This window comes from Ovis aries, chromosome 23, assembly GCF_016772045.2.
Source record: "Ovis aries strain OAR_USU_Benz2616 breed Rambouillet chromosome 23, ARS-UI_Ramb_v3.0, whole genome shotgun sequence".
Taxonomy (NCBI): domain Eukaryota; kingdom Metazoa; phylum Chordata; class Mammalia; order Artiodactyla; family Bovidae; genus Ovis; species Ovis aries.
The window spans coordinates 1,179,402-1,203,939 of record NC_056076.1 but is presented as its reverse complement, the minus strand read 5'-3'; the positions used below and the strand labels follow the sequence as shown (position 1 = coordinate 1,203,939).

The 24,538-nt window shown below is 42.0% G+C and overlaps 1 protein-coding gene and 1 non-coding gene across 8 annotated transcripts in view; one reads left to right on the top strand and one right to left on the bottom strand.

Annotated features, from left to right (window-relative positions):
* Window positions 1-258: 258 nt before the first annotated feature.
* ATP9B (ATPase phospholipid transporting 9B (putative)) overlaps window positions 259-24,538 on the top strand; it is a 156,566-nt gene continuing 132,286 nt past the window's right edge. For 6 of the 7 annotated variants that reach the window (XM_042239458.1, XM_027960865.2, XM_042239456.1 and 3 more), the window contains exons 1-2: window positions 259-420; window positions 15,072-15,245. In XM_042239458.1, coding sequence (XP_042095392.1) covers window positions 299-420; window positions 15,072-15,245 — 296 coding nt within the window. In that variant the 5' untranslated portion in view covers window positions 259-298. Of the gene's footprint in view, window positions 421-15,068; window positions 15,246-24,283; window positions 24,382-24,538 lie in introns of those variants that run through there. The other variant, XM_060405455.1, reaches the window with a different exon arrangement.
* On the bottom strand, window positions 24,207-24,313 carry LOC114110515 (U6 spliceosomal RNA). Its single transcript, XR_003586766.1, has one exon. It is a non-coding gene; the product is annotated as a U6 spliceosomal RNA (small nuclear RNA).

Sequence of the window (24,538 nt, the reverse complement as noted above, 5' to 3'; positions counted from 1 at the left end):
ACGGAGTTGAGGTTCTGAACGCCGCCACCCGCCTCTTCGCGCCCTCGCCGCAGAATGACGTCACCGGGCCCTGCCGCGCCGGGGGCGGGGCCTCGGAAGCCTCCGGCCCCCGCGCCTCTGTTTCGCGGTGGTGTCATCATCGGGCCCCGACGCGTGGTGACGCCATCAGGCCTCGACGCACGGTGGAGGGGCAGGCGCGCGGGCGGTGCCTCAGCCGGGTTGGCGCTGAGGGGAGAGGGCGGGGAAAGGCGGTGAACCGAGGGGGATCGGGGAGGGGCTGGAAGGTGGCGGCCAGACGATGGCGGACCAGATCCCTCTGTACCCGGTGCGCAGCGCGGCAGCCGTGGCCGCGGCCAACCGTAAACGCGCGGCCTACTTCAGCGCGGCGGGGCCCGGGCCGGGGCCCGACCGGCCCAGCAGGTAACGACGGGGCCGCCCCAGCCTCCCGCCCCGGCGCCCTTCCTCGCCGGCCCGACGGGGGCCGCCCAGGCGCGCCCGGACCTGGGCAGGGCGTCGGCGCTGCGAGGGGTCCCCCGCTTCGGAGCGCCCCGGCCGGGCTCGGCGCAGAGAGGAGGCTGTCTCGGGTTCGGGGGCTGCTGCCTCTGTCAGCGCAGGCAGGATGGGCCCCACGGCGCCCGCCTCGCAGTTGTTAGTCTCCGAAACTTGCAGCGTCTCCAGGAGATCGTGAAGATGGCAGACACAACTCCTAGTCAGGCGTAGAAGTGCAGATCTTGTTGGGAGTCACTTCACAAGTGGAAGAGCACGCAAAGACATTTCAGTTTGTTTCCTGAGAACACTTCTTACTTAAACGTATATCTACAAAGTACCTTTTGTTGACAAGAATTTTTGCTGTTTAACAATGGGAAACGGAGATTCAGAAAGGTTGAATTGTTCCATGTGAGCAGTTATTAAAGTGGTAAAATTTAAAAGTGGAGACCTTTGATTTAAAATGGAAGTCTCATACCCTAGTTGGATTTAGTTCGTATTTAACTTCTTACCCAAAGGGAAGACTACCCCTATGATAACAGTGGTTAAGAAAAGAAACTTATAAAAAGGGGAAATAGTTGTTAAGTTTTTATTTCTGAAGGTTTGTAGAAGCAATCTGCCTTTAGCACACAGAAAAATTACGGATTTTAGTACCCAGTTGCTTCAGGATTCAAGTTTTAGAATTATTTTTGGTTTGGGCTGTGTGAGAGGCCATATAGTCAAAAGAGTACTTATTATAATGTTACAGAGCTGAATTGAATCTTGGTTCACTTACTTACTAGCTGTTTGATCTTAGGTAACTTAAACTGTAAGCCCTAATTTGCTCTGCTGTAAAATGGGGGCAGTATTTTTTCTTGTAGAATTGTTGAGGGTACAGGAGGAGTTAATAGGAGCACATTCTTAGTGTTCGGCCCTGAAGTGGAGAGGTATGGTCTCTTCTTTCTTCCCTGTCATTACCTATAAGAGTAACTGTGTTAGTAATCTTCTAAGTAGTTGATTTTAGGAGATAGTTTTTGAAAATGTGCCACCTCTTTCACAATAGATTTCCCTCAAAGTTCTCATCTGCCAGTTTTTGCCTTATACATTTTAAAGCTCGGTAATGTGGTATATATACATTTAGGATCCCTATGTCTTCAGGCAGATATTTCTTTTATTGTTGTCTCTGGTAACTTTTTTTGCTCTGGAGTCTCCTTTGGTAGACTAGTGTAGCCACTTCTGCTTTTTGTGGATAAATATTTGCATTGTATTAGCATTCGACCTGTCTGTTGAATTTGAAGTGGGTTGCTGTTGGATCGTGTTTTTCCATTATTCAGTCTGTCAGTCTCTGTCTTTTGGTTGGTATATTTAGGCCATTCAAGGTGATTATTGATACATTAGTGTTTAAGTGTGCCACTTTATTAACTGTTTTTCTGTTTCTTATATTTCTCTTGCCTTCCTTTTGCTTAAATGTTTTTGTGATAGTGTTTTTTAGGGTAGGCCTTTGTATAGTTTTTGTAGTGTTTGCTCTCGGTATCACCATAGTGTATTGGTATCAGTATTTTACTATATGGAGTGGGTTCCTTTACTTCGCTTTCTCCCCCAGCAATTTAAATGTCATGTCCTTATGGATGCCTGTGTGTTTGTTGGATTGTGATGTAAAGTGTATTTTTTAGATAAAAAAGTTTGCAGGTCACTATAGTCAAATTAGACTGGCAAATAAAAGCACAGATTAACTTCACAAAAAATCATGTCCTGAGTATCTGATGGTGTTAAACTTTTTGTTTAAATTATCAAGTATGGTTTCTAAGACTTGTGATGGTAAGGATAGCTTATTGAACATACCCATATTTTTGCTCGTTTTTTTCTTCCTTCCTGCTGTTCCAGGTTTCTCACTTTTTTTTAAATTTTCTTTTTGTTTTAGGACCTTCCTATAGGCAGTCTTAAGATTTCATCTTATGATGTCTTTATTTCTCCTTTATTTCTGAAAGATAGTTTTTATTGGATAGAGAATTCCTTGTTGATACATCTTAGTACCTGAAAACTCTTGTTCCACTTCCATTCAGCTTTCATAGTTTCTGATTAGAAGTCCGCTGTCACTCAAATTGATGTTCTCCATAGGGAATGCATCATTTTTCTTTGGCTGCTTTCAAGTTTTTTGTTTGTCCTTAGTTTTCAGAGGTTTAATTATGAAGTATCTTGGTATGACTTCTTTGAGTTTAGCTTGTTTGGTAGTCGCTAAGCTTCTTGAATCTGTTGGGTTTTGTGTCACCAAATTTAGGGAGTTTTTAGTAAGAATTTCTTCAAGTACTCTTTCACACACACCTCTTTTTTATCCGCTTTCAGGACTCCAGTGATGCAGATGCTGGATCTTTGGTTAGTTTTGCATAATTCTTTTAGGCTTTTTCCCCCGGTGTCTATTCTCTATGTTCAGTCTGTGTAAATGCTATTTATTTGCTCTTAATTTCCCTAATTCTGTCCTCTGTCATTTTCACTCTACTGGGTGACTTTCACTTTCACATAGATCCCATCCAGTGAGGTTTTGTTTCTAATGTTGTATTTTTAAGTTTTATAATTTCCATTTGTTTGAAGAGAATTTGAAATTGATTATTGAAGCATTTTTATGTTTGGTGCTTGAAATAATTGTTACGCCATCCTATATCTGAGTTAATCTTAGGGTTGATGTCAGTTGGTTGTCTTTTCTAATTCACATTGTTAGGGTTTTGATGATGTGTTCTTTGGATGATAGATAGTTTTTGATTGTTTCCTTGATTCTTTGTCTTTTATATTAGGAGAATGCGGGCCATATTGATATCTTTTATTCTAGCAGATGATAACCCTGTTTAGATTTAGCACATAGGTCCTGGCCGACCTTTGTCGGCCTCAGTTCCAATGACAGTTTGATTCACAGGGCCTCTGTGCTGATTTTTGGTCTGTTGGTTTATGTCGTGCTACCAGAACTCTTACTTGTCTCTCTCTGTGCTGCCGAGGAGAAGGGATTTCCCCAGGCTCAGGGTCTCTTGGTGAGAGGTGGTGGTGTCATCCCATATGGATGATGAGACTATGTTGGATGGACAGTGGCTGTAGCTATCTCCTCTCCATCTGTGCCCCCTGACTTCCCTGGTGTGTCTTGGTGGGAGAGGAGACTCAGCACCACTGTGGCCAAGAGACTCTGTGTGGCTGAATCCTTTTTGCTCGTGCCCGTGGCTGCTGTGGCATCTTGAGGAAGATGAGAAGCATTTCAGGCCATGGATAGAAGCCATTTCCTGAGCTGGCTGTTTCTGTGTTTGTTGATGCTGCCTGCCCCTGCCTCACCCCACCCATCCGCCCCCCGCCCCTGCCATCCCCAGTGAGAGAGGGGAGTCTCAGGCTCACAGGACATGGAGACATCAAGGTAGGCCTTGCTATCCGAGGTGTCTAACCGCTTGTTGTCGCAGGGCCCTAACTGGTGCCACTTGGATGCTCCCGTGTCCCTGGGTGGGATGTGGGAGTCTCAGGCTGGTGGAGTGGGACACTACCTCCTAAGGCCACTTGTCAGTCTTGTCTTCCTGGTGGTGGACTCTCAAGGGAGTTATGGCCTTCCTGGGCTGCCTTTTCTTGCTAGGATGGAGTAGGCCGTGCTGGGCCTGTGTCCTTCTGTTGGGTGGGGTCTCGTAAGATGTCCGCCCATTGTGTTCCTCTGGTTCTGGATCCCCAGTCCACCCAGCTCTCTTCCTCTCACTGCTGCATTCTCACCACCCTCCAGAGCTCTCCTGGTTGGCTCTTGCTTTATTTTCAGGGTTTGTATTGATTGATAGTTGTTTTTAGGAAAGAGGAACAGAAATGGATTGTGACTTAAAAGTTGTGTTCCTGTATTATTTTGTGAAGTTGGTTTTGGTTGTATTTTATCATGGTAACATTTATGTATAGTTTAAAAAGTTAAAGGCTTATGATAGTCACTGTGGCTCTCTACCAGTCACCTTCTCCCCAGCCTCTCATTCCACCGGCAGTTACTTTGTACTCTTTTAACTGTTTCTTGTATTTACAAATCTCCATTATTACAGTGACTGTATTCCTGACTTGTGTCAACATCTGAAATGACTTGACTTCTAATTCAGTTCAGTTCAGTCACTCAGGTGCAACCCCATGGACTGCAGTATGCCAGGCTTCCCTGTCCATCACCAACTCCCAGAGTTTGCTCAAACTCATGTCCATCACATCCGTGATGCCATCCAACCATCTCATCCTCTGTCTCCCCCTTCTCCTCCCACCTTCAATCTTTCCCAGCATTAGGGTCTTTTCCAGTGAGTCAGTTCTTTGCATCAGGTGGCCTTCTAATACCTTCCTTGGTTTCAACCCCAGCCAGAACAGAAGAAGATGCTCCTGCCAGGCTCGTACAGTACTCTGCTTCCCCTCACAGCACAGAGTGCACTTGACTAATTGCTCATCTTCTCGTTAGACTTTAAATTCCATGAGTAGAGTGGCAGTGATGGCCAGATTTTACCCTGATACCTGGCCCCATGAGATGAGTGGGGAAGTGTTTTCTTCTCTTTCCCTTTCTGGAAGACATTTTGTAAAGTTGGTGTTACTTCTTTAAATGTTTGGTAGAATTTTCCAGTGAAACCATCTGGACCTGGAGATTTCTTTTTCAGTTCAGTTCAGTCGCTCAGTTGTGTCCGATTCTTTGCGACCCCATGAATCGCAGGATGCCAGGCCTCCCTGTACATCACCAACTCCTGGAGTTCACTCAGACTCACATCCATTGAGTCAGTGATGCCATCCAGCCATCTCATCCTCTGTCATCCCCTTCTCCTCCTGCCCCCAATCTCTCCCAGTGTCAGTGTCTTTTCCAATGAGTCAACTCTTTGCATGCTTTCAGTTTCTTTAATAGTTATTGAACTATTCAAAGGATCTGCTTTATATTTGGTGAATGGTGACAGTTTGTGCTAATGACCAGTTGGTTCATTTTAGCTAAGTTGCTGTATATATGTGTATAGACTTGTTTGTAGTATTCCCCTATTTTCTTTTTGCTGTTATTGCATTTAGATGTTGGTGGTTTGTGCCTTCACTTTTTTTGTTGTTGTTCATTCTTGCTAGAAATTTGATCTTTTCAAAGATCCATCTTTTATTCTACTTATGTTTTCTGGTTTTCTTTTTCCAACTTCATTAATTTCTGATGTTTATTTTTTTCTACATTTGTTTACATTATATTCATTTTTATCTTCTCATTTCTTAAGGTGAGATCTTGGATTATTAATTAGAGACTTTTCTTCTTTTTTAATGTAAATACTTATTGCTGTAAATTTCCCTCTTGGCATTGACTTACCTATGTCCAACAAATTCTTGTGTTTTGATTTTCTCTGAGACATGCTCTTTGACCTGTGGATTGTTTAGAAGTGAGTTTGGAAAATTTACTGTTATCTTCTAGCATGATTTTTTTGTAATCAAAGAACACAATTTGTATGATTTCAATTATTCTAAATTTGGTGCAGTGACTGAGGATATGATCTATATCAGTAGAAATCCTGGGGCTCTTGAAAAGAAAGTACTTTGTGCTGTTGTTGGGTGAAATGTTCTGAAATGCAATTAGATCCTGTTAGTTAACGGTGTCGGAGAAGGCAATGGCACCCCACTCCAGTACTCTTGCCTGGAAAATCCCATGGATGGAGGAGCCTGGTAGGCTGCAGTCCATGGGGTCGTGAAGAGTCGGACACTTACTGACCGACTTCACTTTCATGCATTGGAGGAGGAAATGGCAACCCACTCCAGCGTTCTTGCCTGGAGAATCCCAGGGACCGGGGAGCCTGGCGGGCTGCTGTCTATGGAGTCGCACAGAGTCGGACACGACTGAAGCGACTTAGCAGCAGCAACAGCAGCAGTTAATGGTGTTGAGTTCTTTTCTCCTTGCTGGTTTACCACCTGGTTGTTGAAGGTGGATAGTTGGTCTCTTAACTGAAATCATGGATTTGTCTGTTTCTCTCTGTAGTTTTATCAGTTTTTGCTTCACATATTTTGCAGGTCTATTTTTGGTGCATTCATGTTGGGATTGCTTATATTCTTGATGGACTGACATTTGTATTATTATGAAATTTCCCTGTCTGTCGCTAGTAATTTTTTTGCTGTGATGTTTGCTTTAACTGACATTATTATAGCCACTCCTGCTTTCTTTGGATTGATGTTTGCCTGGCACATAATTTTCCATCCTTTTACTTTCAACTTGCTTTTAGTAAAGTGAGTTTCTCTTCATTGATAATGTGGTTGGTTATACTTTTTATCCACTCTGCCATTGTGTGTCCTTGAGCTGATGCATTTAGAACATTTACATTCAGTGTAGTGACTGATTAGTTAGGACTTGCACCTACCATTTTACTTTCTGTTTTCTGTCTTTTCTTTCTCTCTTTTCTTTTTCCTGCCTTTTTTAACAGTCACTTGAGCACTTTTTAGAATTCCATTTTGGTTTACTTGTGGTGTTTGCGTTGGGTCTCTTTGTATAAACGCTATGTAGCAGTGGCTCTACATGCTGTGTTACACAGTGTAACTCACCACAGTATATATACTCCTGTTGACACTTCATCAAGTTGAGTGAAGTGTACAATTCTCACCTTACATCCTTTGATTCCCACCACTGGTAGTGTAATTATGGGCATACCTTGTTTTATTGTGCTTTGCAGAATTGTGTGTTTGGTTTTTTTTTACGAATTGAAGGTTTGTGGCAGCCCTGCATTGTCAGTTGATGGTTAGCATTTTTAATCAATCAAGTATTTTTTAGTTAAGGCATGTACTTTTTTAATACATAATGCTATTGCATATTTGGTAGACTTCAGTACATTGTGAACATAACTTTTATATGTACCAGAAAACCAAAAAACTTATTTGACTCACTTTGTTACCATATTTGCTTTATTCCAGTGGTCTGGAACTGAACCTACAGTATCTCTGAGGTATGCTTGTGTCTTGTAAAATCATATGTAAGTTTTACATATGTGAAAGTAGTTACATATATCCCTTATAGTTAGAACTGCTCATCAATGTTAGAAGTTTTGCTTTGTCTCTCAAACATAATTTAGAAAACATAAGAGGAGAAGGACAGCTTATTGTAATGATTCATATTTTTGCAACTTCTGTTCTTCTCTTATTTCCTGGTATACCAAAACTATTTTCTTGTTTCTGTTCTGTTTTAAGATTTCCTTGGCTATACTTTCAGGAAGGGTCTGCCAAAAATAAATCTCTTAGTTTTTCTTCATCTGAGGATGTCTTATTTCCCCTTCATTCTGTAAGGATATTTTCATCATATATGCAGTTTCAGGTTGACAGTTCTCTCAGCACTTGAAAAATGTTATGTCACTTCTGTCTGGGTTCCATGATTTTTGATGAGGAATCTGAGGTCATTGGAATGATTTCCATTGTAGGTACGGTATTTCTCACTAATTTCAAGCTTTGTCTTTGGTTTTCAGTAGTTTGATTTTTATGGGCCTTAGCATAGATTGAGTTTATACTGTTTCACTTAGTTTCTTGAATCTTTTGTCAGTTAGAAGTTTTCAGCATTTATTTATTTGAATACTTATATTTGGACAGTCTTTCATCTCTTCTGCTGATACTCTAGTGACATCTTGTGAGAGCTTTTCTTTTAGTCCCACTTGGTCATAAGTTCTGTTCACTTTCTGTTGAGATAGGGGGATTTCTGTTGTTCCATCTTCAAGCTCATTGATTTTTTTCTCTGTTTCCTTCATTCTGCTGCTGAGCTTGTCCATTCAGTTTATAAGTCTTATTTTTTTTTTCTAGTTTCAAAATTTCCAGTTGATTCTAATTCATATTAGCTGTTTCTTTGCTTAGTTTTTCTAATTTTTTCTCATGTTTCAAGCATGTTTGTATTGCCCACTGAAACACTTTAATGATGAATGTTTTACAGCTCCTGTTAGATAATTTCAGCATCTGAATCTTTTTCATGTTAGTATCTCTTGAGTCTCTTCTCATTCAGGTTGAGGTTTATTGGGTTTTGGTATGAGTGATTTTTCATTGTATCTTGGACATTTTGGTCTTGTGCTATAAGGCTGTGGATCTTACTTAATTGAGAAGGAAATTGCAGCCCACTCCAGTACTCTTACCTGGAAAATTCCACGGATGGAGGGGCCTGATAGGCTACAGTCCATGGGATCGCAAAGAGTCGGACACAACTGAGCGACTTCACTTTCTTTCTTTCTGTAGTTCCTTTTGGAGAAGAAAATGGCAACCCACTCCAGTGTTCTTGCCTGGAGAATCCCATGGACGGAGGGGCCTGGTGGGCTACAGTCTATGGGGTTGCAAATAGTCGGACACGACGAAGCAACTAACACACACACACACCTTATTTAAGTCTTCTGTTTTATCAGTCTCTTTTAAAAAGAGACTCATGCTGAGAACAGATGGCTATTGTCTGATTATCTTTAAAATATTAGTGTGTTTCTTGGTAGAGGAAACAGGTTTTTTGGGTTTTTTTCTTTTTAGTGTTTTCTCATTGAGTGTCTACACACATTTTTCTCTGAATCTAAAAAATTTTACAATTATTATGATAGTAGATATTTTACTGTTTTCCTTTTCTGTGATGGTCTGTAATTAAAATCTTTTTTTAAAGTACAGAATGATTCTTAAGATAGCGTTTATCAAAGTACCCAGGTCCAGGATTCCTTGAAATCAGAGACATATTTTTATAATACATAGCATTTCCTTTAAAAGAACTATTTTATGCAAGTTTATAAAATTCTGTATACTTAACAGAATAGAAATGTTTTGCTTAACTTTCTAAACTGACAGTTTGCATGAAGATAGAGTTGGTGATTGGAATAGCACCTTTTGGGAAGCTGGAGTATGTGTCCTTAGCTTAACTGGCCTGCTTGTCTGTAAATATCTGGATTGGCATTTACATACATTAGATATTGTACCATTAACTCTGGAGGCTAGTGGTAAAGAATTTGCCTGCCAACGCAGGAGACAAGAGACGTGGGTTCGATCCCTGGGTCAGGAAGGAAGGAAATGGCAACCCAACCCAGTATTCTTGTCTGGAGATTCCCATAGACCAAGGAGCCTGATGGGCTATAGGGGGGCCCCAAAGAGTTACATGACTGAAGTGACCTAGCATGCAGGCACCATTAACTAATTCAGAAGTTTGTCTCAATATATGTATAGTGTTGGTGTAATTTCTTATTCAAGAAATCGGTGTTCAGTTTTTATAGAACATTCTATAAGAGGAATCAGTAGGTCAGTAAAGCCTGACTCTTGTCCTTGTTGCTTGTTTTCGCTCCTCATGTCAAGGCATGCTGCTCCAGCACTGGTCCTTTACTTTTTTTGTTTGTAAAACTATTCCCCTGTTTTCTGCTGCTGTAGGAGGGAAGGAATTCTAATTTCTCACTAGTTCATACAGTTCTGCTGCTTATTAATGACTCAAGGAGTACATCAAGGCTGTATATTGTCACCCTGCTTATTTAACTTATATGCAGAGTACATCATGAGAAACGCTGGGCTGGAAGAAGCACAAGCTGGAATCAAGACTGCTGGGAGAAATATCAATAACCTCAGATATGCAGATGACACCACCCTTATGGCAGAAAGTGAACAGGAACTAAAGAGCTTCTTGATGAAAGTGAAAGAGGAGAGTGAAAAAGTTGGCTTAAAGCTCAACATTCAGAAAACTAAGATCATGGCATCTGGTCCCATCACTCCATGGGAAATAGATGGGGAAACAGTGGAAACAGTGTCAGACTTTATTTTTTGGGGCTCCAGAATCACTGCAAATGGTGACTGCAGCCATGAAATTAACAGACGCTTACTCCTTGGAAGAAAAGTTATGACCAACCTAGATAGCATATTGAAAAGCAGAGATACTACTTTGCCAACAAAGGTCCGTCTAGTCAAGGCTATGGTTTTTCCAGTAGTCATGTATGGATGTGAGAGTTGGACTGTGAAGAAAGCTGAGCGCCGAAGAATTGATGCTTTTGAACTGTGGTGTTGGAGAAGACTCTTGAGAGTCCCTTGGACTGCAAGGAGATCCAACCAGTCCATTCTAAAGGAGATCGGTCCTGGGTGTTCTTTGGAGGGAATGATGCTAAAGCTGAAGCTCCAGCACTTTGGCCACCTCATGCGAAGAGCTGACTCACTGGAAAAGACTCTGATGCTGGGAGGGATTGGGGGCAGGAGGAGAAGGGGACGACAGAGGATGAGATGGCTGGATGGCATCACCGCCTCAATGGACGTCAGTTTGAGTGAATTCTGGGAGTTGGTGATGGACAGGGAGGCCTGACGTGCTGCACTTCATGGGGTCGCAAAGACACGACTGAGCAACTGAACTGAACTGAACTGAATGACTTATCGCAACACAGTTGAACTTGGAAGCTGTATTTGATGAAGAAAATATACATTTTTTAATAGTATTTCATTGCCTTGTTTTTCTTTATTAACATGTAGGCAGAAAGGGAGTGTCTATTTTTCTTAAAGAAGGTTTAAGCAGTAGGCATATTTTAAGTGTTTTCCTCCCTTTAGTATCAGTTGACTTCTCAGAAATGTTTCTCATCAAAATGGAAACAATAAAGCTGTTGGATACTTAAGATAAAAATGTGAGTTTAAGATAGTTATTGTACTGACCTACTTTTACTTGGATACATGTAAATTATGTGCCTTCCAGTACTTGAATGTTTTGTTGAAAGTTCCTAGTTTTTTTAAACCTTGGGCAGTGGTGAAGAGAGCTGTCGTTAGTTCTTAGCATGGTGGTACTCTTGGGTTCGGTATCATCCATTCTGTCGTCTTTGTTCACATTGTTTTTACTCATTTTAAAAAAATATGTTTCCAGAATTATACTTAATTGCTGGAAACGTTGATTTTTCTTGAGTGACAAACCAATTAAGTGTGTATGACACCAGGCAACAAAGACACTTAAGATTCTCTGCTTGTCTTGTCTCTGAAAAAATCCATTATTCATCATCTTATTGTTTTTAAATACTGAGGTAAAATTTTCAATACAATAGGAAAATTGCTTTGGAAATGGAATAAATTGCTTGCCAGTTCAAAGGCTCCCTTTCTGAAGTTGAGGTTACTAAACCTGATGTTGCTTATATTCATTATCTTTCAGACTCTCATTGTACTGCTTTTCTAGCATTAAACATGATAAGATTGTGACTTTTGCTAAAATGCAGCACAATCACTAAAAGAATTTAATGAAAAAGACTAAAAATTTCATTTTGTATACTAGTTATAATATCTGTAAGTGGTGGTTTGAATTTTAATTGCATTTTCTATAAATATCCATTTTCTGGTTGACTTTTAAAAGAGGTGCTTTTACACAGAAGAAAAAGGAATTTTTGAGAGGAAAAATATTAATTGTTTCAGATTTTGTACTTTTTGTCTAAACCATCTAAAGTGATAGGTGGCTTGCTTTAAGGATGTTCCATGGTGGAATTGAGAGTAATTGGAGTTGTTTGTAGATTCGATGAGAGATGAAGACAAGTATCCCTTTGATTAGGGGAGTGAAGTGTTCAAGACGGGTGCAGTAGTGACTGCTGCTTCTCCAGACATTTGCTTTAAGCAGAGGTCTTCTGCCTTCTCGGTTTTAGTAATGATACAGTATTCCGTCATGAATTAAGCAACTCTAATTGTTGATATGAAGCTTTTCCATGCTTTTTGGGTGACTAGCATAACATGGTGATCATTGTCTTTGTAGATATATCTTACATATATTTTTAATTTTCATGAGATAATTAGAAGCTGTGGTTAAAGTTAAATTACATTACAAAAAAAAAAAAAAGCTTTCGATGCATCTTCACAAATTATTCTCCCAAAAAGTTGTTCACTTTCTTACAGCAGTTAAGAGTGCCTGGTTATCCAAGACTGTCGGCTATGCCAAATGTTAAGAATTAATTTTTTTCAGTTATTTTAATTTGTATGTTTTAAGAGTCCTTTTTGAAAATGAAAATTATTCCCAGGCTTAAAACCTTTCATTGTCTTCCTCTGCTCACTGAGCGCTTCATTTCGGTTTCCCAGACCGTGAGGCTCGCTCACTCCAGCCACTCTGGCTCTGTCCCCCTCTTGCAGTTCCTCCAAGCTCCACAGCCCCTTCTCTGCCTTCCTAGACCTTCGTGTGGTTGGCTGCTTTTCATCCAGGTGTCACTTGTTGAGACTCAGCTTCCTTGATGATCCAGGAAGACCCTTCCTGTCACTTCCAGTCCTATGACTTCCTTTATTGTCTTCCTAGCACTTTTTCCATTGAGTGTCCTGTGAGTCCCTGAGCTGTGTATCGCAGGAGCTTTGTTGCCTCTTTGCTTATGTACGAGCGGGGACATTGCTAGCACGTAGTGGGCACTCAAGTGGGTGTTGAAAGAGTTGGAGTTCCTAATGTGGTGGAACGTGATTTTCTTAGTTGGTTTTTTTTTTTCTGTGTTAATTGTCTTTGCTCATCTGTCGTTCGAGGCATTTGCTTTTTTATCGATTTGAGAGAACTGCCTATATAGCATCATTTTTCTGGTATAGGCTGCATTTATTCCCCCTAGTTGCTTGTTTCTTTTAAGATGTTCTTCTTTGATGATGCAGATTACAGACCTACATTGTACCTGGCTATAGTAAGGACTCAGTAAACATCAGCCATCCGTTTCCCTGAGCTTCTAGTCTTAAGAGGCCTTCGGGGGTTCTTTCCCCAATATTCTGGCTGTCTAGTTGAGCAGCCCACTCCCCATATTCACTCTCTTGAGTGAATTTGCCCTGTGTGTCAGGGTCAGACTCTCTCTGTGGCAGCCAACAGGACGATGAGGGGAAAGGGCCTCATGGTAAGTTCAGGCAAGACTGCATTGTAGGAATTAGCTTGGCTGGCCAGGGGTAGTGATGAGGGAATATCCATCTGCTAGTGGTTTCTTGGCTGCCAGGGAGCAGGGTGTTATCAACAATAACTATAGAAAAAATTTTTTTATTATACTATTGTTTCATTGACTGTTCTGAAGCCTTTGACTGTGTGGACACAACAAACTGGAAAAATTCTTAAAGAGAAGGGAATACCAGACCACCTTACCTGTTTCCTGAAAAACCTGTGTGCAGGACAAGAAACAACAGTTAGAACCAAACATGCAGCAACAGACTGGTTCAAAATTGGAGAAGGAGTACGTCAAGGCTATTTATTGTCATCCTGCTTATTTAACTTATATGTGGAATGCTTCATGAGAAACGCTGGGCTGAATGATCACAAGCTGGAATCAAGATTGCTGGGAGAAGTATCAACAACCTCACATAGGCTGATGATACCACTCTAGTGGCAGAAAGCAAAGAGGAACTAAAGAGCCTCTTGATGGGGGTGAAAGAGGAGAGTGAAAAAGCTGGCTTAAAAGTCGGCATTCAAAAACTAAGATCATGGCATTCAGTCCCATCACTTTATGGGAAATAGTTGGGGAAACAGTAATAGATTTTATTTTCTTGGGCTCCAAAATCACTGTGGATGGTGACTGCAGTCATGAAATTAAAAGACACTCCTTGGAAGAAAAGCTGTGACAAACCTAGACAGCGTATTAAAAAGCAGAGACATCACTTTGCCAACCAAGGTCCATCTACTGAAAACTATGGTTTTTCCAGTAGTCATGTATGGATGAAAGTGTTGGACTGTAAAGAAGGCTGCGTGCCAAAGAATTGATGCTTTCAAACTGTGGTGTTGGAGGTGACTCTTGAGAGTCCTTGGACAGCAAGGTGATCCAACCAGTCAATCCTGAAGGAAATCAACCTTGAATATTCATTGGAAGGGCTGATGCTGAAATTGAAGCGCCAGTACTTTGGCCACCTGATGCAAAGAGCTGACTCTTTGGAAAAGACCCTGATGCTGGAAAAGATTGAGGGCAGGAGAAGGGGACAACATAGAGTGAGATGGTTTGATGGCATCATCAACTCAGTGGACATGAGTTTGAGCAAGCTCTGGGAGATGGTGAAGGGCAGGGAAGCCTGGTGTGCTGCAGTCCATGGGGTCACAAAGAATTAGACATAACTTAGTGACTAAACAACAAGAGACAGGTAATATGAGTTACAACTTAACCATTTTTGTTGTTCAGTCACTAAGTCATGTGATATTTCCCTTGGAAATCTTGATTCCAGCTTGTGAGTCATCCAGCCTGGCATTTTGCATGATGTACTCAGCATATAAGTTAAATAAGCAGGGTGACAGTATATAGCCTTGACATACTCCTTTCCCAGTTTTGAACCAGTCCATTGTTTCATGTCTGGTTCTAACTGTTGCTTCTTGTCCTGCATATAGGTTTCACAGGAGACAGGTAAGGTGGTCTGGTAGTCCCATCTCTTTTCAGAATTTTTCCACAGTTTGTGTTCACACAGTCAAAGGCTTCAGTGTAGTCAATGAAGCAAAAGTAGATGTTTTTTTGGAGTTCCCTTGCTTTTTCTGTGATCCAGCAGATGTTGGCAATTTGACCTCTGGTTCCTCTGCCTTTTCTATCTAAATCCAGCTTGTACATCGGGAAGTTCTTGGTTCATGTAGCTTAGTATGAGAAAGTTAGCTTAGTATGAGGAGAAAAGAAAAGTGTGATTAGTAGAACTGGGCCAGCTCTTACCCTGAGTGAAACCCTTACCGTAGACAGAGACAGCTTGCCCCACCTCAGTGCTCTGGTCTTTCCTCTCTCCAGGTACCAGCTGGAGGATGAGTCTGCCCACTTGGATGAAATGCCACTAATGATGTCTGAAGAGGGCTTTGAGAACGACGAAAGTGATTACCACACTTTACCACGAGCTAGGATCACGCGAAGAAAGAGAGGCCTGGAGTGGTTTGTCTGTGGGGGATGGAAGTTCCTCTGTACCAGGTTTGTCTCCCTTCACTGCCTAACCTCCTCCTCAGCGAGACTACATTGTTATTTATAAGCTTAGCTTCTCAGCACATTTGTTTCCGTATCAAACTAAAGAAGCCACTCTAAATGATATCCTGGAGAGTGTAAATAACCTTAGTCAAAACCAAACAGTGCTAATCCAAAAGGGACAGGAAGCCAAATTCACTTTTCTTGTCAGATGATTTAATGTTTAAACCCTGGAGAAGGAAATGGCAACCCACTCCAGTATTCTTGCCTGGAGGATTCGATGGATAGAGGAGCCTGGCAAGCCCCAGTGCATGGGATCGTGAAATGTTGGACATGACTGAGTGACTAACACTTTAAAAGATGGAGACAGTTAGTGACCCTGTAATTAATACATGGTAAAATTGATTTTTTCACTGTACTGATATTTGTAAATTGATACTTATACATTATGTTCCTTTCTTTTCCATCTATTATTTTATATGTACCCCTTGGCCTCTGTGGAGGATTAGTTCTAGGACCCCTGAAAAGTGAGAGTGATAATCACTCACAGGTGTCCAACTCTTTGCGACCCTGGTCTGTAGCCTACCAGGCTCCTCCGCCCATGGGATTTTCCAGGGAAGACTACTGGAGTGGATAGCCATACCCTTCTTCAGGGGATCTTCCTGACCCAGGGGTCAAACCCAGGTCTCCTGTGTTGTGTTTACGGTCTGAGCCTCCAGGGAAGCTCCCTAGGAGCCCTGCAGTTACCAGTCAATGGATGCGCAAGTCTCCTACATAAAATAGCCTAGTATTTGCACGCAGCTACACACATCTTCCTGTATACTTCCTTGCTAGTATTTTTGTTTTTTCAGTTAAACATGTTTTTTTTCAGATGTTTTCCATTACAGGTTACTATAAGGTATAATATAGTTCCCTGTGTTGTATCCTTGTTGTTTATCTGTTTTATATATAGTAGTATGTATATGTTTATCCCAAACCCCTAATTTTGCCCCCTTCCTCACCACCCCTTGCTGTCCTCTGTGGTAACCTTAAGTTTGTCTTCTATATCTCTGACTCCGTTTTGTAAATGAGTTCATTTGCATCATTGTTTAGCTTTGCATAGAAGCACTGTCACATGGCATTTGTCTTTCTCTGACTGACTTCACTTAGTATGATAATCTCTAGGTCCATTCATGTTGCTACAGATGGCATTATTTCATTCTGTTTTACGGCTGAGTAATATTCCATCGTATATATGTCCCACATCTTTAGCCATGCCTCTGTTGGCGGACACTTTGGTTGCTTCCGTGTCTTTGCTATTGTAAACAGTGCTGCAGTGAACATTGGTGTGCATGTATCTTTCCAAATTAAAGCGTTTTCTCCAGATTTATGCCCAGGAATGAGACTGCTGGATCATACGGTGACAGTAGTTTTTAAGGAACTTCCATACTGTTCTCCCTGAGCATCTCTAGTGGCTCAGACAGTGAAGAATCTGTCTGCGGTGCAGGATACCTGGGCATGGTCCCTGGGTTGGAAAGATCCCCTGAAGAAGGGAATGGCAGTCCACTCCAGTACTCTCGCCTGGAGAATTCCTTGGACAGAGGAGCCTGGTGGGCCACAGTCCATGGGGTCATAGAGTCAGCCACGACCGAGCGACTTTCAGTCTGCTCTTCTCCCTAGTGGATGAACCGGTTTACGTTCCTCCCAGTAGTGTAGGTTCCTTTTTCTCCACACCCCCTCCAGCATTTATTATTTGTAGACTTTTTAATGATGGCCCTTCTCACTAGTGTGAGGTACCTGTGGTACCTTTTATAAATCTGTTTTGAGCTGGATTGGTCTAAGATGTGTCAGACCCAGAATCAGGGTCTGGAGATAGAAGCTGAGCGTTGTTGTTGTTATTGTGATAGTGGAGGCCCCTCGACGATGACTTTCTGAAAAGCGTCAGTAGGCGTGTGGCATAGGCCTGTGACGGGGAAGGGAGTGGGGGAAGGCTTATACTCCTTTTTTTGGGTGGCAGAAAAAATAAGGGAGGAACAGTGAAATCATGTTGGAGAAGATGACTTTTATCCTTGATTGGGACCATTAGTTCATTTAAGTTAGAAGGTGTCTGGGATACGGATGAGGACTAAAAATAAGAGAAAGTTGGTTATGCTTTGGTAGAGGTCATCAGTAATCAACAAAGGAAGATCAATAATCATGCATTTGTATCAGACCTAGCATAATTTTATTACTGTTTGTCCATCAGGGAGAGGCTTGGCCATTACACCACCAGCTGTGGAAGCGAGGTGGTGGTTACGGGGGACCGGTGGCCAGTGTTGTCGGCTAAGGAGACAGCTGCGGTGGATGGGTTTGGGTGGGACTGTCTGATGGTGTGGCATGTGTTCCTCATTAGTGTGGGGTGGAGAAAGGAGTCGGACTCAAGCCCCTGGTGCCGTCTGAGGTGTGCGTTCTCCCCGTGGTTGAAGCCACGAGCTGGAAGAGTCCTTGTCGTGAGAGCTAAGGGGAAAGCTAGGGGTGGAAGAAGAGTCTGGCTTGACGAGCCAAGGCCCTTCCTCCTCTTTGCTCCTGGACTGGGAATGGTGCCAGGACAGGGCCTGTGGTCTCCGTGTAGTAGGTCCTGGTTTGCCATCTTCCAGTAGAGAACACCTCCCAAGGGAATCCTACAGGGGAAATGAGTGCCTGTTGTGTGTGGAGGATCCCTGGGTGTCAGTGTTTCCACAAATGCATGATTATTGATCTTCCTTTGTTGATTACTGATCATGTTTACCAGAGCATGAAAGTGTTTCCCTGGGTAAAGACCGAGGGCATGGGGGCAGGCATGGACGCAGGAAGCTGTGAGGATAGAATGTGGCCTCGTGTCTGCAGTGTGGGCTCCACGAAGGCGGCCCGTGCTGCAGGAGTGGCGACTTGCCTGTCCGGGGCAGATATTTGCCAGGAATTGTGAGCATTAACAACAGTGAATATACTGTTGAGTTATTTTTGGTCTCTTACAGGGTTTTGTTTTTACCAAATTGAACATAGGCAAATTTTGGATTTCATTTGTAGTATTCCTTTTCTTACTGAAGATATATTTGAAAATACAGATGTTAGTAGCAAAAATACCCATGTTTTGGGGAAGTTAAAACAGCTGAGTAACATACACTTGACATGTATTTAAAGTCTTTATCTTAAAAAATGATGGTCAAATGGGCACAGCTGACTGAGCCGTTGTGGCAGCTTTACTCATGAGTGTCTCTCCATGTGGACCAGAGTGACCTGAGACATGGCCACACTTCATGTTCAGTTGACACCTGCTGCACCAGGAAATCGTTACAGAAATTGAAACTACCTTACAGGACAAAGTTTACAGTTAGCAACTTACATTGGTCTTATTTTCTTTATTTCTTATAGATTTCCAGTTTTGAATATTCATTAACCTTTTTCTTTACTAAATACCACGGATTGTAACTCGTATGCTTGGGGCTTCCCTGGTAGCTCAGATGGTAAAGAATCTACCTGCAATGCAGGAGACCTCGGTTTGATCCCTGGCTTGGAAAGATCCCCTGGAGAAGGAATGGCTACCCACTCCAGTATTCTTGCCTGGGGAATTCCATGGATAGAGGAGCCTGGCAGGCTACAGTCCATGGGTCGCAAAGAGTTGGACACAACTGAGTGACTAACACAATGACAAGACATTATAAAATTGTGTTATTAAAATTATTAAGTGGTGGGTCAAAAAGTAGAAGTTGTGTAAAAGTAGTTTAATTGCAGAAGAAAATGTTAGTGAATATTGTAGTAAAGGTAGCAAATAATACTAGTGAGCTCTGGATATTTCTGTGTATTTTTTCTTGTAGATTCTGTGAGTAGTAAGGCTTACTTTAAAATTGTTCTTCAGGGATTAAGTCGGCTTTCATTTCTTCATGGCTTAAGATCTGCCTTCTCATTTTTATTATTTGGCAAAAATTCCAACTCTGACAAATTTAATTCTGAAAAGATTTTTCTGTGATCTGTCTTCTAAATGTTTGAGTGTCCTCCACGTGAGTCACTGTGATGCACTCAGATATGTAGCTCTGGGGGTGGAAGTGGAGCAGTAATGTCTTTCTCAGGAGATTTACATTTCACTCCCTATAAGAAATCACTTTGTCCCATGAAAGTGGAGACCCTGAGTAGCATTTCCATATGAAGGGGCCTGTATCAAATGCTGGGATTATTCCTGGATCTCAGTGGCCTCTACCCTCTCAGTTAACCTGCAGCACATTTGGAGTGCAGAGCGTGGGAAAATGCAGAACTTTCAGGAGAACACGAGCGCCTGGTTGCTTCTGGCTTGGTGACTGAAGATACTTGATGGATGGAATATTTATTTGTTTATTCAGGAAGCTCTAAATATTGGAAGTTGCCTAATTATGGTCACTTAAAATTTTAGAAGACAGGATCTTGGTATGTAGATGCTTTATTTAATATTGGAGTACTACTTTGATTGTAGAGGCATCTGTGAAAAGTTACTAATCCTAAAATGTTTTTAAGTAAAAAGGATACTTTGTGCATTACTGAAATTACTTTCAATTTGCATATAAATGGGAAAGTGCCTTCAGAGTGATGAGTCATTGAAACCGCCTTCTGGACCCCTGCCCTTGTTCTGGGTGCAGGCTCCTGGCTTGTTCCAGGGGCAGCTCTCTGCTGCTCCTTCTCACTCACCAGTATTTATCAGTGTATTTTACTCTTGTTTCTTTGCCTTCAAATATTGCTCATGTTTACTTTCTGCCTTAGCTCTACAACTCCCTAAGACTTACATGTACTTTCTGATTACAAGTATTTTCTTTACTTGGTAGCACCTGTCTCTCTCGCTGTCTTCTGTCTGCATAATCCAGTGGCAGTTCTGGTAGTGCCCCAGGCTTTTGTCCACTTATTTAATCTTGGCGACGCCACTGGACTTCATCAGTTCAGTTCAGTCACGTCCGACTCTTTGTGACCCTATGGACTGCAGCACACCAGGCCTCCCTGTCCATCACCAGCTCCTGCAGTTTACTCAAACTCATGTCCATTGAGTCAGTGATGCCATCCAACCATCTCAGCCTCTGTCGTCCCCTTCTCCTCCCACTCTCAGTCTTTCTCAGTATTAGGGTCTTTTCAGAAGAGTCAGTTCTTCGCATGAGGTGGCCAAAATATTGGAGTTTCAGCTTTAGCATCAGTCCTTCCAATGAATATTCAGGACTGATTTCCTCTAGGATGGACTGGTTGAATCTCCTTACTGTCCAAGGGACTCTCAAGAGTCTTCTCCAACACCACAGTTCAAAAGCATCAATTCTTCAGCACTCAGCTTTCGTTATAGTCCAACTCTCACACCCATATGTGACTATTTGAAAAACCATAGTCTTGACTAGACGGATCTTTGTTGCCAAAGTAATGTCTCTGCTTTTTAATATACTGTCTAGGTTGGTCATAACTTTTCTTCCAAGGAGTAGGTCTCTTTTAATTTCATGGCTGCAATCACCATCTGCAGTGATTTTGGAGCCCAGAATATAAAGTCTCTCACTGTTTCCACTGTTAAATATATTTGTCATGAAGTGATGGGACCAGATGCCATGATCTTAGTTTTTTGAATGTTGAGCTTTAAGCCAACCTTTTCACTCTCCTCTTTCAGTTTTCAAGAGGCTCTTTAGTTCTTCTTCGCTTTCTGCCATAAGAGTGGTGTTATCTGCATATCTGAAGTTATTAATATTTCTCCTGGCAATCTTGGTTTCAGCTTGTGCTTCATCCAGCCCAGCATTTCTCATGATGTACTCTGCATATAAGTTAAATAATCAGGATGACAATATACAGCCCTGACATACTCCTTTTCCTATTTAGAACCAGTCTGTTGTCCCATGTCCAGTTCTAACTGTTGCTTCCTGGACTGCATATAGGTTTCTCAAGAGGCAGGTTAGGTGGTCTGGGATTTCCATCTCTTTCAGAATTTTCCACAGTTGATTGTGATCCACACAGTCAAAGGCTTTGGCATAGTCAGTAAAGCAGAAATAGATGTTTTTCTGGAACTCTCTTGCTTTTTCCATGATCCAACGGGTGTTGGCAATTTGATCTCGGTTCCTCAGCCTTTGCTAAAACCAGCTTGAACATCTGGAAGTTCATGGTTCACGTATTGCTAAAGCCTGGCTTGGAGAATTTTGAGCATTACTTTACTAGCGTGTGAGATGAGTGCAATTGTGCGGTAGTTTGAACGTTCTTTGGGATTGCCTTTCTTTGGGATTGGAATGAAATCTGACCTTTTCCGGTCCTGTGGCCACTGCTGAGTTTTCCAAATGTGCTGGCATACTGAGTGCAGCACTTACACAGCATCATCTTTCAGGATTTGAAATAGCTCAACTGGAATTCTGTCACCTCCACTAGCTTTGTTCTTAGTGATGCTTCCTAAGGCCAGCTTGATTTCACATTCCTAGATGTCTGGCTCTAGGTGAGTGATCATACCATCATGATTATGTGGGTTGTGAAGGTCTTTTTTGTACAGTTCTTCTGTGTATTCTTGCCATCTCTTCTTAATATCTTCTGCTTCTGTTAGGTCCATACCATTTCTGTCCTTTATTGAGCCCATCTTTGCATGAAATGTTCCCTTGATATCTCTAGTTTTCTTGAAAAATCTCTAGTCTTTCCCATTCTGTTGTTTTCCTCTATTTCTTTGCACTGATCGCTGAGGAAGGCTTTCTTATCTCCTTGCTATTCTTTGGAACTCTGCAATCAAATGGATATATCTTTCCTTTTCTCCTTTGCTTTTGCTTCTCTTCTTTTCACAGCTATTTGTAAGGCCTCCTCAGACAGCCATTTTGCTTTTTTTGCATTTCTTTTTCTTGGGGATGGTGTTGATCCCCATCTCCTGTACAATGTCACGAACCTCCGTCCATAATTCATCAGGCACTTGGTCTGTCAGATCTAATCCCTTGAATTTATTTCTTACTTCCACTGTATAATTGTAAGGGATTTGATTTAGGTCATACCTGAATGGTCTAATGGTTTCCCCCACTTTCGTCAAATTCAGTCTGAATTTGGCAGTAAGGAGTTCATGATCTGAGCCACAGTCAGCTCCCATTCTTGATTTTGCTGACTGTATAGAGCTTTTCCATCTTTGGCTGCAAACAATATAATCAGTCTGTTTTCGGTGTTGACCATCAGGTGATGTCCATGTGTAGAGTCTTCTCTTGTGTTGTTGGAAGAGGGTGTTTCCTATGACCAGTGTGTTCTCTTGGTAAAACTTTATTAGCCTTTACCTTGCTTCATTTTGTATTCCAAGGCCAAATTTGCCTGTTATTCCAGGTGTTTCTTGATTTCCTACTTTTGCATTTCAGTCTCCTATAATGAAAAGGACATCTTTTTGGGGTGTTAGTTCTAGAAGGTCTTGTAGGTCTTCATAGAATCGTTCAGCTTCAGCTTCTTCAGCATTACTGCTCAGGGCATAGACTTGGATTACCGTGATATTGAGTGGTTTGCCTTGGAAACGAACAGAGATCACTCTGTTGCTTTTGAGATTGCACCCAAGGACTGCATTTCTGACTCTTTTGTTGACTATGATGGCTACTCCATTTCTTCTAAGGAATTCTTGCCCACAGTAGTAGATATAATGTTTAATTCACCCATTCTAGTCCGTTTTGGTTTGCTGATTCCTAATATGTTGGTGTTCACTCTTGCCATCTCCTTTTTGACATCTCTTGGACTTTATAGTGACTCCCTAACCACCACTTTTTCACTATTCGTAGCAGAGTGTTATGAGTAATCTAGTTATATTTTGGAAGTCTAGGATCCTTAGTTTTTTCTATATAGGATTATTGAGAAAAAATAAACTGTTGAATATGTGCTTTTGGTATTTACTTTAGAGTTTATAGAATACGACAGTTCGGAGGTTACTGGGGTGTTAATTCCATGTGCTGCTGATAGTGGTGTCGATACTGAGGTGTTTATTCTAGTAGATGTTTACAGTGTCGTGTGGTGAAGACCATGGTATTACATTTATAGAGCCTTTTACTGGTAGACCATGTTGATACCAGGATAAACTCTGGAAAATCCAAATTTTTGAGTTTTATATTTATTTTTTCAAACACTGAGCTTGGCTGTCCTTTGTTCATCTTAAAACTTGTCTGACTTTTTGTACATTAAGCCATTAGATTAGATAGTCACCTGTTTGAGAAGAAACTTCCCGTCTGAATGCATTCCTGCTGGGTTTCTCCTGTGTCGGACATGCACACCTGCCGAGCACCGTTGTCCCAGCTGCCATGCTGCCCGCAGTGTGTTCCGTGTCCACCAGCTGTGCTCTACGGCTTCCCGGGGATGCTGGGAGTATGCTTGATCTCTGGTGCTGTCGAATCCTTGAAATGTGGGTGGTGTGACTGAGGAACTGGACGTTTTATTTTACTAAGTAGTAAGTAATTCACACTAAAATAGCCACACGTGGAGAATGGGTGCTTTATTGGACAGCAAGTTTTTGTGACAGTGTTGTAAGGTTGGATAAGATGGTTGGATGGCATTACTGACTCGATGAACATGAGTTTGAGCTAGCTCTGGGAGTTGGTGATGGGCAGGGAAGCCTGACATGCTGCAGTCTACAGGGTCATGAAGAGTCGGACACGACTGGACGACTGTACTGAACTATAATGTTGGAGAGCTAAAAACACGAGGCTAAAAACACATATTCAATAGTTTATTTTTTCTCTATAATTCTGTATTAAAAAAACTAAGGTTCCTAGACTTCCAGCATGTAACTAAATTATTCATGACACTCTGCTACTAATAGTGACAAAGTAGGGGTTAGGGAACCTCTCTGAAGTCACCTGTGAGGTCACAAGGTCCACGGTGAGCTCCTGGCACAAGGCCCGCCTCCCTCAGGGAAACATTGAGCTCTGTGCCTCCTTCCAGACCTAAGGTTTTCTGAGCCCAGCCAGGAACCTGGTGGATATTCAGGAGGAATAAACACCTAGTGTATTCCCTCATAGAGCACATCTAAGTGTTCTCTGATTGATGGTGATTTCTTTTTCACATGTGGTGCACCTCGTGCACCTGCATGCTGTCCTTGCTCAGGGGCCACGCTGGCCTTTTCTGTGTCCTTCCAGTTCTAGCACGTGTGCTGCTGAAGCGAGCACGGTGAAGTGATGCTTAAAGAATGACCTCTGAACGACTGGAGCAGAGGGAGGCCTGCTGCGAATGTGACGTGAGTCAGTTACGCGCGTGACTCTGCTTCCGTTGTCATACCTCCGGAGACTGGCATTGTCCCTTGACTTTGTCAGAGTGAAGTAGGGCACGCCTGCCTCCTCCTCCTGCTCGGTGGTTCTGTTGTTCTTGGCTTCAGCTTCCCTTCCTAAATAAAC